Source organism: Takifugu flavidus, chromosome 8 (genome assembly GCF_003711565.1).
Source record: "Takifugu flavidus isolate HTHZ2018 chromosome 8, ASM371156v2, whole genome shotgun sequence".
Classification (NCBI taxonomy): Eukaryota; Metazoa; Chordata; class Actinopteri; order Tetraodontiformes; family Tetraodontidae; genus Takifugu; species Takifugu flavidus.
The window spans coordinates 16127061-16142357 of NC_079527.1; the positions used below are offsets into that span (position 1 = coordinate 16127061).

At 49.2% G+C, this 15297-nt stretch overlaps 2 protein-coding genes across 10 annotated transcripts in view; both read right to left on the bottom strand.

The window, feature by feature from the left end:
* Positions 1 to 1681: 1681 nt before the first annotated feature.
* On the bottom strand, positions 1682 to 9969 carry LOC130529618 (probable glutamate receptor). Its single transcript, XM_057040049.1, has 9 exons — positions 9746 to 9969; positions 8340 to 8371; positions 7943 to 8122; positions 5401 to 5624; positions 4007 to 4104; positions 3572 to 3789; positions 3271 to 3490; positions 2674 to 2924; positions 1682 to 1967 (listed from the first exon to the last, which is right to left on the bottom strand). The coding sequence occupies exons 1-9, from the start codon at positions 9801 to 9803 to the stop codon at positions 1878 to 1880; spliced, it is 1371 nt and encodes a 456-aa protein (XP_056896029.1). The 5' UTR covers positions 9804 to 9969; the 3' UTR covers positions 1682 to 1877.
* A 1199-nt stretch (positions 9970 to 11168) lies between these two features.
* Positions 11169 to 15297, bottom strand: part of plch2a (phospholipase C, eta 2a) — a 51721-nt gene continuing 47592 nt past the window's right edge. For 7 of the 9 annotated variants that reach the window (XM_057040043.1, XM_057040044.1, XM_057040046.1 and 4 more), the window contains one exon: positions 11169 to 14219. In XM_057040043.1, the coding sequence (XP_056896023.1) occupies positions 12697 to 14219 (1523 nt within the window). In that variant the 3' untranslated portion in view covers positions 11169 to 12696. Of the gene's footprint in view, positions 14220 to 14668; positions 14697 to 15297 lie in introns of all 9 variants that reach the window. The other 2 variants (XM_057040047.1, XM_057040048.1) reach the window with 2 other exon arrangements.

The window sequence follows — 15297 nt, forward strand, 5'->3', positions numbered from 1 at the left end:
CGAGACGCGTATGAATGAGGCTTACTTTAAACTGCAGGCCATCAAATATGCGGCTGAAAATGGCAATCGAGCAATCTTAGTGTTTTCGCTTTATGAGGAGGCGGCATCTTTTTACTCCATACGCACGAGGACAACTGTTGCACAGCGGTTGCCCGCGGATTACCAGGAGAGAGAGGGCGGATCTTCCCTAACCCTAACCCTAACCAGGAGAGGTCGGCCATCTTCCCTAACCCTAACCAGGAGAGGGCGGCCATCTTCCCTAACCCTAACCAGGAGAGGGTGGCCATCTTCCCTAACCCTAACCAGAGAGAGGGCGGCCATCTTCCCTAACCCTAACCAGGAGGGGGTGGCCATCTTCCCTAACCCTAACCAGGAGAGGGTGGCCATCTTCCCTAACCCTAACCAGGAGAGGGCAGCCATCTTCCCTAACCCTAACCCTAACCAGGAGAGGGTGGCCATCTTCCCTAACCCTACCAGGAGAGGGTGGCCATCTTCCCTAACCCTAACCAGGAGAGGGCGGCCATCTTCCCTAACCCTAACCAGGAGAGGGTGGCCATCTTCCCTAATCCTAACCCTCACCAGGAGAGGGCGGCCATCTTCCCTAACCCTAACCAGGAGAGGGTGGCCATCTTCCCTAACCCTAACCCTCACCAGGAGAGGGCGGCCATCTTCCCTAACCCTAACCAGGAGAGGGTGGCCATCTTCCCTAACCCTAACCCTAACCAGGAGAGGGCGGCCATCTTCCCTAACCCTAACCCTAACCAGGAGAGGGCGGCCATCTTCCCTAACCCTAATCCTAACCAGGAGAGGGTGGCCATCTTCCCTAACCCTAACCAGGAGAGGCGGCCATCTTTCCTAACCCTAACCTTAACCAGGAGAGGGTGGCCATCTTCCACAACAAGATAACCGCGCCCAGCCACATCACCAACATGGATGAGATCCCTCTGACTTCTAACATCCCTTTGACTCACAAAGTGGACAAAAAGGGACCAGCACGGTGGCGATACGCTCAACGGGGCACGAGAAGTCGCCATTCACCGTGGTTGTCGGCTGCCACGGAAACGGACAGAGCGCTGGATGACGGAAGGCGAACACTCCTTCACAAAGACTATGAGGCAGCGGCGGGCAGGTTATGCCACCATATGCGGGTGGATTGTAGACGCAGGGGCTATGATACCGTCTTCATGTATTGGAAGAGCTTTCACAAAATCAAGGCTGAACCACAACCTGTCGGTGAGTCCGATTCAGATGATTAAGAAGAGGAATTCGGGATGTTGGACATTGAAATAGTGCAGCTGTTTAATTCAGATACAGAAGATGAAAACTTTGATGGTTTTGTGGCGGAAGAATGAATATTTTGTTCAATAAATGTGTCGAAACTCACTGTTTTACTTCCGTTGTCAATTTTACTGTATGTTTTAGCATGCGCCTAATAATACGGCGCTCCTTATGGTCGTGAAAATACGGTAGATAATACTTGAGTCATTGTTGGTCACGAGCTGATCCCTGAAAACTAAAAACTTCCTTTTTCTCTTCCTGCTTGAAATAGTTTCCTGGTCCTCGTGTCTAATATTCCTTTGAAACCAGATCATTGGAATCAAAACCTTGTTTCACTTGATTTTCTCCATTTCAGGTGCTTCTTGAGTTGCATGTGTTCACAAACTGTGACACTTCATCAACATGCAGTAAAAATGAAAAGACTTTATTTATAAAAAGCAAACAGTTCTAAAACATTAATAAACTATATTAGTGCTCACTTTTAGATTTTCTAGCATTAATGATGCTTAACAGCAGGGGTCAGTGACCCCTAACCTTAACTACTGATACTACAGCTGGTGGTAAATCAAAGGTCATCACTTGTTGAACCCAGCGTTCATTTAAGTGTTGCTTTTGTCGGAGCTGCGCTCCGTCCCGTCTCCTCCAAACCTCTGTCTCAGCTCTGAAGTCCACACGGAGCAGCACGATTTCTGTCAGATAAACAACAAGCTGATGACATACAGTAATAATGATATATTAATAACACGTTTTATCAAAAGCCCCCCCCCACACACACACACACACACTCCCCAAATGACAAAAGCAAAAAGCAGATGTAATAACATCCAATAAGATGTAAACAGGTAAAACTATTCTGAAGAGTTTGTATTTTGAGGGCGGGAGGGAGGGAGGTGATGTTTCTGTGGGTCCGCCTCTGTTTCCTTCAGCGTCAGCAATCATTAGCCTGATCAAATGTCTTGTTTTGGTGTATCTAAAAGCGGCTGCTCCTAACCCCAACCCTAACCTCTTTGGCCATCCAGTGACCCTAAACACGCACCAAATAAAAGGAAACATCATGGTCATTCTGGCTCACAATAGTGGTGCTGATGGTGACACTCTTGCAGCCAAGCAAATTGAAGTCATTCATTTATTAGCATTAGCTTTTCCTTATTTGACTAATGATGCCATGGCTATGCTATAGCACTGGCTAAAGCACCCCACAAGATTTCTTTCCTGCTGAATGGGAGTTTTACCTCCCACTGTTGCTTCCTGGGGGTCAGAATGAGTTTCTGTAAAGCACCTAGAGATGCTGATAAACGGAGACAAATTGAACTGAATGTTGTATCAGGATGCGGCTGGTCTGCAGTTGAGACACTTTTGATCGTAACACAACCTGCATAAACCAGAACTTCCTACCTTTCCATCCTTGGTTTGATTGCGAGCCCTCGACAGAAGTTCAGTCAAGGCCAAAAGGAGTCCGACGCTTGATCCCACAGCCAGGAAGAGGAAGAGTCCAAGCAGGTCATGTGGCTGTAGAGATTGAGAGAGCCGAGTCCGGTCAGTGGGCAGACAGCTGCTCGCCCACCATTTGTCATGTAGATATTTCAGTTCGCCAGACTCGCTGAGCTTCAGGATGGCGATGGACAAGTTCTTTACCAGGGGGGAACCTGGAATGGTATTCAGTTACACAACTGATCATTTCATCCACCACAAAAGCTCCATTTTTATGTTACTTTAGCAACCAAATGTGAAAATTGCTGCTGTGAAAAAGAACTGATCTGGACCATTGACCAACTTCTGAGTTAGGGTCAACTTCTTTAATCCAAATATAATAGTTATGATTGTAGCAGAATCTATCAATAAAGATGATTTCATTTAGTAGTAGTATAGAATAGTACAGTATAGTGGTAAAGAACAGTACCTACATAGGCAGTAATGCCAGGCTACATAACATAGTGGGGGTCTCCAAAATCCAAAAGGTCAGCAATCGGTGTTTTTGAGCGTACTGCTCACCTAGAGGCGCTGCAATGGCGTACGATCTCATGCCGATGACGTCCTGTGAGCGGGTCAGTGTACAGTAACGGGCCACTGCCAGTTCTAATGAAACAGCTTCACCGATGAAGGCGAAGTTTCCCTCCTGGGTGCGTCGGACACCCTCTTCCATGGTGGACACAAAGCTCTTTTTGTGCTCCATGTGCTGGTAGATCTTCCGGTGAACAGGGTTGTTGGAATACTTGAAAATAAAAATCATGAAACCTTTACAAGTCTTGTGTAAGATAATGTCCCAAATGTTCTTCAGTAAAATCTAAAGCACCTTAAAGAACATCATGGTGGCCCCAGACCTCACAGTACCATAATCAATAACATCCTGGTTGGCCAGGTCTTCAAAGCTCTGGATGGACATTTGCTTGTTGCTGGTGTACATCATCAAACTAAAGCTGCTGAAGTAACATGCTAGCAGCAGAATCGTAAACAGCCACCAAATGGTGCTGATCAGTCGACCGGAGGGACTTTTAGGGTGAGGACCAGCACCTGAGACCACAGACACAGGAGAGGAGGTTTTTGTAAAATGCGTCTGTAAAATTTGTTCAGCATGGTTGCTATCTCCAAAAGTGCTGTCATTTTGAGGCATACAGACACGTAAAAGCTAAATATGAAATTCTGAACATAAATTTAGCAGAATTATTCATCATCTATTGATCAACCAGTGTGTCAAGCTCAAGAGAACATACAGTATGTTCTGGTTTACCCTGCAGGGTGAGTGAGCCCATCAGGTACCAGAGGCTGTGTGAGAAGGTGAGGCTGTGGTCATCGGTGTCTGGCTCCGCCCACTCGGATGGACTGATCCTGCCAAAAAATCAAATCAGCATAGTCGTCATCTTCTTACACATGCTGGTGGCACCACAGCATCTTCATCAAATATTCATATTAGGGTGATTTTAATCACAGACATCTATCACATATACTTCATATTTAACTTTTTAACTATTTTAACTAACCCTAACCCATAAATATAGAACACAGACATAAGTAAAATGAGGTTTAGTCAGGAGCCAATCAACCAGTCTTATTCATGAGAAGAGAAGAGGATCTAGTGGCTGGAACACATCCTCCTGAGATTCTGCAAATAAATCTGAAAATCCGTAGAAATAACCCTAACCCAGAACCAACAGCACCTCAGTAAGTGGCCCAAAATTATTAGATAAGAGAGACGTTGTCACAGTAACAGCTGTGCTGTCCCGGCTTACTGGAAAAACCGGCTGATATTGAGCACCCTAACCCTAACCCTAACCTTCTCCCTAACCCTAACCCTTACCCTAACCCTCAGCTGGTGAACCAATAGAATTCGGGCGGCTTAGCACGTTAGCACGTGCTGAAGTGTGATCATTTTGGGGAAAACTGTCTTCTAAAGTGAGCCAATGTCATCCCTCCATCTCTCCCTAACTCTAGCCCTAACCCTAACCCTCTCCCTAACCCTAACCCTAACCTAACCCTCTCCCTAACCCTAACCCTCTCCCTAACCCTAATCCCTCCATCTCTCCCTAACTCTAGCCCTAACCTTAACCCTAACCCTAACCCTCTCCCTAACCCTAACCCTCTCCCTAACCCTAACCCTCTCCGTAACCCTAACCGTCTCCCTAACCCTAATCCCTCCATCTCTCCCTAACTCTAGCCCTAACCTTAACCCTAACCCTAACCCTAACCCTAACCCTAACCCTAACCCTCAGCTGGTGAACCAATAGAATTCGGGCGGCTTACCACGTTAGCACGTGCTGAAGTGTGATCATTTTGGGGAAAACTGTCTTCTAAAGTGAGCCAATGTCATCCCTCCATCTCTCCCTAACTCTAGCCCTAACCCTAACCCTCTCCCTAACCCTAACCCTAACCTAACCCTCTCCCTAACCCTAACCCTCTCCCTAACCCTAATCCCTCCATCTCTCCCTAACTCTAGCCCTAACCTTAACCCTAACCCTCTCCCTAACCCTCTCCCTAACCCTAATCCCTCCATCTCTCCCTAACTCTAGCCCTAACCCTAACCCTGACCCAAACCGAACGCTAACCCTAACTCTAACTCTAACTCTAACCCTGACCTCAACCCGACACCACATGAGAACACAAGGATGTTTTTAGAGGTTCGCCGACCTCCCAACCAGGAACATGCAGAATGCTGTCAGTAGGAATGCGATGAAGACGCCGATCCACGTGTCTCTGGAGAACGGCGACATCACTCCAACGCTGCTCCTTGCTGAAGTTACATCATTACGAAGGATGAAGCTCAGTCCAGTCTGCATGAAGGGAGTGGTCGTGTCAACGAAGCGCTCACGGGCTGCAGTGACAGTGAGAGGAGCCACAGCCAGGTCCGCCTCCTGAACACAAAGACACCAGTGACAGTGAGAGGAGCCACAGCCAGGTCCGCCTCCTGAACACAAAGACACCAGTGACAGTGAGAGGAGCCACAGCCAGGTCTGCCTCCTGAACACAAAGACACCAGTGACAGTGAGAGGAGCCACAGCCAGGTCCGCCTCCTGAACACAAAGACACCAGTGACAGTGAGAGGAGCCACAGCCAGGTCCGCCTCCTGAACACAAGCACACCAGTCACAGTGAGAGGAGCCACAGCCAGGTCCGCCTCCTAAACACAAGCAAACCAGTGAGAGGAGCCACAGCCAGGTCAACCTCCTGAACACAAGCACACCAGTGAGAGGAGCCACAGGCAGGTCCGCCTCCTGAACACAAGCACACCAGTGAGAGGAGCCACAGCCAGGTCCGCCTCCTGAACACAAGCACACCAGTGAGAGGAGCCACAGCCACGTCCGCCTCCTGAACACAAGCACACCAGTGAGAGGAGCCACAGCCAGGTCCGCCTCCTGAATACAAGCACACCAGCGAGAGGAGCCACAGCCAGGTCAACCTCCTGAACAAAAGACACCAGTGACAGTGAGAGGAGCCACAGCCAGGTCCGCCTCCTGAACACAAGCACACCAGTGAGAGGAGCCACAGCCAGGTCCGCCTCCTGAACACAAAGACACCAGTGACAGTGAGAGGAGCCACAGCCAGGTCCGCCTCCTGAACACAAAGACACCAGTGACAGTGAGAGGAGCCACAGCCAGGTCCGCCACCTGAACACAAGCACACCAGTGAGAGGAGCCACAGCCAGGTCCGCCTCCTGAACACAAGCACACTAGTGAGAGGAGCCACAGCCAGGTCCGCCTCCTGAATACAAGCACACCAGCGAGAGGAGCCACAGCCAGGTCAACCTCCTGAACACAAAGACACCAGTGACAGTGAGAGGAGCCACAGCCAGGTCCGCCTCCTGAACACAAAGACACCAGTGACAGTGAGAGGAGCCACAGCCAGGTCCGCCTCCTGAACACAAAGACACCAGTGACAGTGAGAGGAGCCACAGCCAGGTCCGCCTCCTGAACACAAAGACACCAGTGACAGTGAGAGGAGCCACAGCCAGGTCCGCCTCCTAAACACAAGCACACCAGTCACAGTGAGAGGAGCCACAGCCAGGTCCGCCTCCTAAACACAAGCAAACCAGTGAGAGGAGCCACAGCCAGGTCAACCTCCTGAACACAAGCACACCAGTGAGAGGAGCCACAGGCAGGTCCGCTCCTGAACACAAGCACACCAGTGAGAGGAGCCACAGCCAGGTCCGCCTCCTGAACACAAGCACACCAGTGAGAGGAGCCACAGCCACGTCCGCCTCCTGAACACAAGCACACCAGTGAGAGGAGCCACAGCCAGGTCCGCCTCCTGAATACAAGCACACCAGCGAGAGGAGCCACAGCCAGGTCAACCTCCTGAACACAAAGACACCAGTGACAGTGAGAGGAGCCACAGCCAGGTCCGCCTCCTGAACACAAGCACACCAGTGAGAGGAGCCACAGCCAGGTCCGCCTCCTGAACACAAAGACACCAGTGACAGTGAGAGGAGCCACAGCCAGGTCCGCCTCCTGAATACAAGCACACCAGTGAGAGGAGCCACAGCCAGGTCCGCCTCCTGAACACAAAGACACCAGTGACAGTGAGAGGAGCCACAGCCAGGTCCGCCTCCTGAACACAAGCACACCAGTGAGAGGAGCCACAGCCAGGTCCGCCTCCTGAACACAAAGACACCAGTGACAGTGAGAGGAGCCACAGCCAGGTCCACCTCCTGAACACAAGCACACCAGTGAGAGGAGCCACAGCCAGGTCCGCCTCCTGAACACAAAGACACCAGTGACAGTGAGAGGAGCCACAGCCAGGTCCGCCACCTGAACACAAGCACACCAGTGACAGTGAGAGGAGCCACAGCCAGGTCCGCCTCCTGAACACAAAGACACCAGTGACAGTGAGAGGAGCCACAGCCAGGTCCGCCTCCTGAACACAAGCACACCAGTGAGAGGAGCCACAGCCAGGTCCACCCCCTGAACACAAGCACACCAGTGAGAGGAGCCACAGCCAGGTCCACCTCCTGAACACAAGCACACCAGTGAGAGGAGCCACAGCCAGGTCCGCCTCCTGAACACAAGCACACTAGTGAGGGAAAATGATGCTGACTAGTTAATGCAACAAATAAAGGAAAACAACTCCACCCCTACATTCTCCCCCAACACACACACACACACACACACACACACACACACACACACACACACACACACACACGGAACCTCAGAAAAACAAGGGTCCAAACTCACCCCTCTGACGAGCTCTCCAATCATTCCGGTCCACTTGCCACTGGTATCTATGGCTCCGTAACGTCCGTCTTTCACCAGGTGGAGGTCGTACCTGAAGCCGATCTTCTGTGAGAGCTGAGACAGCAGATCGATGCAGAACCCCTCCAGCTCAGAACCTCGAGTCATGGTGTACGGCTCCTCCTGGTTTTAATGGGAATTTTGTTGGATAAAGACCATTCAACTGGTTCAAATCTGTGGGAATATTCTTCATTATGACGGACAACGTTTTCTGCTGCTAGTCAATCAAATTTGAAAGAATGTAGTAAAAATGCTGTTGTTGATTCACATTTTTCCATGTATGATTTGTTTTATGCAGACAGTTAAAGATGTGATCAATCGTCTTCAGAAAGGGAAATACCTCAATGGTGGTGATGGAAATCTCCTTTGCATCTGAAGCAGAGAGAACAGAATGAGCTCAGTCTAGCAGGATCGTTGCATTCAAATCAAAGAATTGAAACTAAAACTGAGAGTGGCAGCAGGGTTCATTTGGGAAGCCATGGTTATAGTTCCAGGGGGTGGAGGTGGGCCCCTCTGCTCCTCTACTGTAAACGCACGCCAGCATGTTCATGAGAGTGGCGGGTATTTGTGTAGCATTATTAGTTCATCTTCAGGAGACTGTCAAGGAGCATTCAAACCACCAGCAGGCACTTCTGGAGCCTCCCACATTTGTCTCATTTGTTTTCAGTTCATCTATATTTTATGATTTTGGTTGGTTTGAATTGTTCTTTGGTTCCTCCGTCGGGTATCGTGACACCAACCATGACTTCCCAAGTCATTTTCTATCAGTAAAATCTGAGCAATGCTGTTCTCAGAGTGTCCCTCGGAACAGAACATGCCCAGCCAGATCCAAGCATAAGGGCTGGATGGGGAGGGGGCCGAGGGCCCCGGATCCTTTCTGTGTCACAAAGATCTCCCTGACAGGAGTCGTGCGGAGCTCGTGACACCCTGTCATCATCCTGCAGAGAAGATGACAGCAGTTATACTAATAATAAAAAGAATGCAGCTCTGGTCGGCCCTCGCACCCCCACACCCATCGGGGGTGCTGGCACATCTGATGTGATGGCTGGAGGCCGGCCGACAAACCCTGGAGTCATGCCAGTGGGCACGAGTGAATTAATCAGCAAACATTAAACAGGGGATGCTACCCGCAGGTAGAGCGACACACACACACACACACACACACACACACACACACACACACACACACACACACGCCTGGGACGCCGATCTTCCTCAGCTCGTCTGTATGTTACACAAGCTTCCAGCACATAGGTCACATGTAGTCAGCAGCTGTTCCACTGAAGGCATCCTGGGTGGCGCGATACAGTAAATCAAGTATCGTAATGTGCACGTGTTCATGTCAGAACTTTGGTCAAATGTGTGAAGCCTGAGGCACTTTGGAAAACAAACGTGGGACTTTTCCTTTCGTGGCGAGCCGGATTGATTTGCCATCATGGCCACACCTTCTGATGAAAAGGTGTCATTTTCTCAATAAAGCATCTTCTTGGCTTCGTTAGCAGGTTTAAAGTGAATTGATTGACACATTCGGCACAATCTACCACAATGCAAAACCCGACATTTCCTGTTGCCACCAGGTGGCGCTATATCAATAACTGCGTCATGTAACATATTTATGTGTGTGTGTGTGTGTATTTTTTTCCTGGTGGAGACCACAGTCACACGTGACCTTTGACACTTATTTGACAATGCATGCAGCAGCCTTTACCATATAAGTAATTCTCTGACTGCAGGAACTGATCTTACCTGTGGTTCGAGATGGTGCAGAGACCAGCCAGAAGACCAAAATCACACAGGTTTTCATGGTGCTAAAATGTGCAAATGATGTGGAGCAGCTTTACATCAGTTTCACCCTAAGATCTTAGACAAAATGACAACAGCTCTCAGCGACGCATCGGCGTTACTTCAGATCCAGTAAAATGTAAGAAAGCCTCTCTGCTCTCACAGAAAAGTTGGTGTCCAATGAAAACATGGGCTTTATAGGGGGGTTAGATAAAGGGAGGAGATAGAGCACCAGAGGGAGGGTGAAGTCATGATGGACGTGGAACAAAACGCAGGCAACCAATGGTGACCCACTGGTTTGGTAGTTATATAATCTCATGTCACAATGGGGGCCTCAGGTTCCAGAGAGTCCACATGTCACTACCAGAACTCCCAGGGAGCCCCAAAAAAACAAATTCCTTAAACTACAGTGAAAAGAACAACATTTGGCTTCTGCTAAGACTCCCAAAGACACCCCCACCAGAGATGTCATGTCATGTGAATAACTTCAACACATTTGACTATTGTGAAGGAAAATAAATGTGCAGGATTCCAGGAGTGGGAGGGGCATTCCTGAGGGGAAACACTTCCGGGAATTAGAAGTAAGTGAGTTAACAGAGTGATGCAACATCCCATTTGAATGCGGTGGCTAAACTCTGCAGTCCATTGAGTGACAACGAAGTAGCCTCTAGTCTCACCATTTGAGCTCTCAAAAGCCTCCAAGACAACTGATCTCAGCAGCCTCCTCCCAAACAGGAGGAGGTGCCAAGCTGTCTGCAGTACTGCAACCCTAAAAGGAAGACTGGGGTGCTCTTGGAATGCTAATGAAGCCGTCTTTTGTGCTTGTGCACCAAGTCGGTGGCCCCTAAATGAGCATGTCATGCTTCACAAAGTCTTGCAGCATTGAGCAACAGGCTGGCAGGGTCTGACAGCACCCCACAGGTAGCCGTCAGCTTTAGAACCCCCTCCAAAATGATCTGACAAAAAACAAGTAGTTCATCAAGTGTCCTGCCAAAAACAACACGGGGAAAGTGAGTGTTAAAGAAAATGGTAGTTAGGGGATTTTTATTGGCAAGAATCTTCTTGGAGCCAAAACTCCTGATTAGAGATGCTGAATGTTGTCTCTCCTTGAACAATGCTTCAAGGGTTCGGGTTCATGTTGTCTGTTGTTCAGGCTCAAGCTCAAATTCTGGAACATTCTGGTTCCTGCAGGGAGTCGCTCACTGCTAAACAGACCTCAATGAAATCCACAAATAGAGCAGACCAAGACCACTAAGCCCCCGCCAAAACAAGGCCAAAGGCCCTTCAGTTTGCACAAGAACCCCTTGAAGTGGCTCGTTAATGACGACTTTGTGTCCAAGAGCAGAAAACTGCTGATAGGTCGAGTGTAAAAGAAGAAAACATGCGGTCCACATCATGAATTTTTCATTTATTTAGGTCATAATTATACACTGAATTAAATCTAATCTCTCTAAAACAAAGCATGCCAGTGCAAACAGTGATCAGGGTCAGGGTCAGGGTTAGGGTCAGGGTCAGGGTCAGGGTTAGGGTCAGGGTCAGGGTTAGGGTCAGGGTCCGGGTTAGGGTTAGGGTTAGGGTTAGGGTAAGGGTCCGGGTTAGGGTCAGGGTCAGGGTCAGGGTCAGGGTTAGGGTTAGGGTCAGGGTCCGGGTTAGGGTCAGGGTCCGGGTCCGGGTTAGGGTAAGGGTCCGGGTACGGGTTAGGGTCCGGGTACGGGTTAGGGTCAGGGTCAGGGTTAGGGTCCGGGTCAGGGTTAGGGTCAGGGTCAGGGTTAGGGTTAGGGTTAGGGTCAGGGTTAGGGTCAGGGTTAGAGTTAGGGTCAGGGTCCGGGTTAGGGTCAGGGTTAGGGTTAGGGTCAGGGTCAGGGTTAGGGTCAGGGTTAGGGTCAGGGTCAGGGTCAGGGTTAGGGTCCGGGTCCGGGTCAGGGTCAGGGTCAGGGTTAGGGTCAGGGTCTGGGTTAGGGTCCGGGTCCGGGTTAGGATCAGGGTCTGGGTCCGGATTAGGGTCAGGGTCAGGGTCAGGGTCAGGGTCCGGGTTAGGATCAGGGTCTGGGTCCGGATTAGGGTCAGGGTCAGGGTTAGGGTCAGGGTCTGGGTTAGGGTCTGGGTTAGGGTCAGGGTTAGGGTCAGGGTCCGGGTTAGGATCAGGGTCTGGGTCCGGATTAGGGTTAGGGTTAGGGTTAGGGTTAGGGTCAGGGTCTGGGTTAGGGTTAGGGTTAGGGTTAGGGTCAGGGTTAGGGTCAGGGCCTGGGTTAGGGTCAGGGTCTGGGTTAACCCCTGACCCTGACAGATAAACGTGCATCCATACAGATCATTTCCATCTCATTTTAGTACCATAAAGTAACCAAAGCCAAAACAGGCTTGAGACATGAGATCCTTACAGAGATCAGATCCTTTAAAAGGACCAAAAATCAATGCTTTTATTAAAACTAAATCTTAGGATGATGATCATAAAAACATGCAGTCAGCTAAAAAGGTCTAGTTAATGCTTGTTTAAATGTAGACATTTCCTTTATCAGCAAAGACTCCTGTGAGGAATTCTGACCTGATCCGCTTCCGAACTATTGCTGGGATGGAAGGACGAATACTATTATACACACGTTTATCCAGATTCACTAAACTCAGATAAAATATGCAATAACAGTTGCTGCAAACTTTTTTTTTTAAAGTTAAGGATTTCTATTGCTACTATTTTCCCAAGTAAAAATAATGGGGAATCATCTCAGTCAACAACTCTAAAAACTGCACAATTTTTAATGAAAGGTTCCGATTTCAAAGGTTTGGTGCCCACGGATCACTCAGATGATTTTGGTAAATGCAGATTAAAAAGCCGTCCCATAAAAGCTCGACGGCTGATAAGGGAACCTGGGGATTTCTGAAAGGAATAAAAAAGAAAGTTTTCACTCGAACAAAACTGGTCAAAGTCTGAGCAGGAAAAAAACGTCAGTATTGTCAGGATCAGCGTGGAACTGGGACGTTCTCGGGGGCTGGCGAGCGAAGAGATTGAGCTGAGCCAGCAGGTCCTCACTGGTGAAGGTGCTCAGTGCACCAGAGCAAGCCCCTTCAGGGGTTCCCCGGTCCTCAATGGGGCAACTTGTGCTGCTGCTACCAGCACAAGTTTTAAAACTAAAGCTTGCACTTCTGCCCTGGAGGAGGCCTTGGATCTTCTGTCTTTCCTGGCTCTTTTTGGCCCTGTTTGCAATATAGCGCACCCTGCTGTGACTCCTGGATGTCCTTCGCACCACACTTCCATTCACAGCCTCCTCCTCCAACTCTTTTTCCTTGCACTCTACGGCAGCGTCTTGAGGAGTCAGCGGCTCCACACTGGCCAGTTTACGCAGCTGTTCTGTCAAGTGAGAAGCCGGCTGATGCCTGCCACTGTTTTGGGGGTGCTGTTCCCTGCTCGGCCTACTGCCAAAGCTGCTACTGATGCTGCGGTACGTGCTGTCAAAATGACAGGAAATGTCCTCAGAGGTCAGATCCCCGAGACTTTTGGACTTGGAATCTGGACTTGTTGCTGACAGCGGCCTGCAGGCTGATGACTGCTTCAGCTCTTCCATGTAAAGCCGACTCCATGTATGTCTTCTTTGAATCTGTTTGATAGGAGAATCGGCTGAAATTTCCTGGGGGGGTAGCACGGGGCATGTTGTGAGCTCATCATTGTGGCACTGACTCTGCCAAAGATTGGGCTGTGAGTCGCTCTTGTTCACCGCCACAGAATGGCGAGCGCTCAAAGTTGAGCGACAGCATGTGACCCAGGTAGGATCACAGGAATTGGTGACTGTGGAGAAGCTGTTGAAGCACTTCCTGGTCGGGTTAGGCAAAGAAAGGTCAATGATGGTGTCACTGGAGGAAATGCTAGAAGAGGAAGACGTGCTATCTTGTTGGCTAGTAGGCTTTAATTTGCTCCAAAGGCGGTCACTAATGGTGGCATCTGTCCAAACTGCTGGTACTGTTGGTGGGACCTGTCCAGCCTCCTGAACACAAGCCTGAAGTTTTGTTCTTCTCACAGGTGTGTTTGAAGGCAAATGACTAAAAAGTTCTTCCCTGGTTACTGTGGCAGCAGGGACGGGAGAGGTGGACACAGCACGATCATCATTGGTCTTCTGAAAAGCTTTCATCTGGATCTGTGTTTGCTCCACGAAAGACTCTGGGATTCTGCCGGTCTGGGTGCCTTGACTATGCAGAGTTTTCTCAAACTGATCGGTCAGAGAGAGTGGTGAGCTATCTCCATTCTCCTTGATGGAACACGCTACGGCCTCACTGGTGGAAGGGGTGGATTGGGACTCTGCATTTATTGCTGTGGTAGAGGAGTACAGCAGTGGAGACAACGAGTGATGTGGATCCTGATGCTCTTCTGATGTGCCACTGGATTGATTGTTAAACATATCTTCATAGTTCAGTGCAATTGGAGGTGCTGGGTTCTGTTCTGCTAAACCATCTGTGGACAGAAAGAAATAATAAATCAGTCCTGTGTGCAGACCTTCAGTGGAAAACCTACAGGTGTCGGTTCGCTTCCACTCTACTAAACTTGAAAACTACAAATAAAACTCAACAGGATCAGATCTTGGGCCACAAACAAGTGTCACTTGAAAGAATTACACGGTGGAAATAAGCATGTTGAGCTGATGAGAATTAAAGAGCAGCTACGACCACTAGGACTTTGACACATTTTTATCTGTTAGAGTGAAATATTCATTTCAATATTGCCCATCCGATATTTCTAGTCACTGACCAGTGATCTCACTGTGTTCCCAGTCCAAAACAGGAAAAATGGAAGCAAATGAAATGGAAAGAGAGAGTCAGTATTGTGCCCAGAAGAATAAGAGCAACTACCCCGTGCTTCAAAGCTCCAAGTGATGAGTTTTAAAAGTTACAGCAGAGGTTTACCTGAATCTGGTCATCCCTCAATTCTGCACTATGGATAGAGAAGGCATGAAAGAGAAGAGAGAGGAAAAATAACTTCAGCGTCAGCAAAACCAGTGGGAAGAGACGGGATCAGACAGGAAAAGCTCCGAACAAACAGGGAAACATCTTTAGCTGGAAACCTGCTAATAGATGATTTTATTCAAAAGGGTTAGGGTTGGGTTAGGGTTAGTCAGACAGAGGGTTAGGGTTAGGGTTAGTCAGACAATGGGTTAGGGTTAGGGTTGGGGTTAGGGTTAGGGTTGGGGGTTAGGGTTAGGGTTAGTCAGACAGAGGGTTAGGGTTAGTCAGACAATGGGTTAGGGTTAGGGTTGGGGTTAGTCAGACAGAGGGTTAGGGTTAGGGTTAGGGTTAGTCAGACAGAGGGTTAGGGTTGGGTTTAGGGTTAGGGTTGGGTTTAGGGTTCGGGTTAGGGTTAGTTAGACAGAGTGTGATGTTTGCTGCATTGGGTTAGGGTTAGGGTTGGGGTTAGGGTTGGGTTTAGGGTTAGGGTTGGGTTTAGGGTTGGGTTTAGGGTTCAGGTTAGGGTTAGGGTTAGGTTAGGGTTGGGTTTAGGGTTAGGGTTGGGTTTAGGGTTCAGGTTAGGGTTAGGG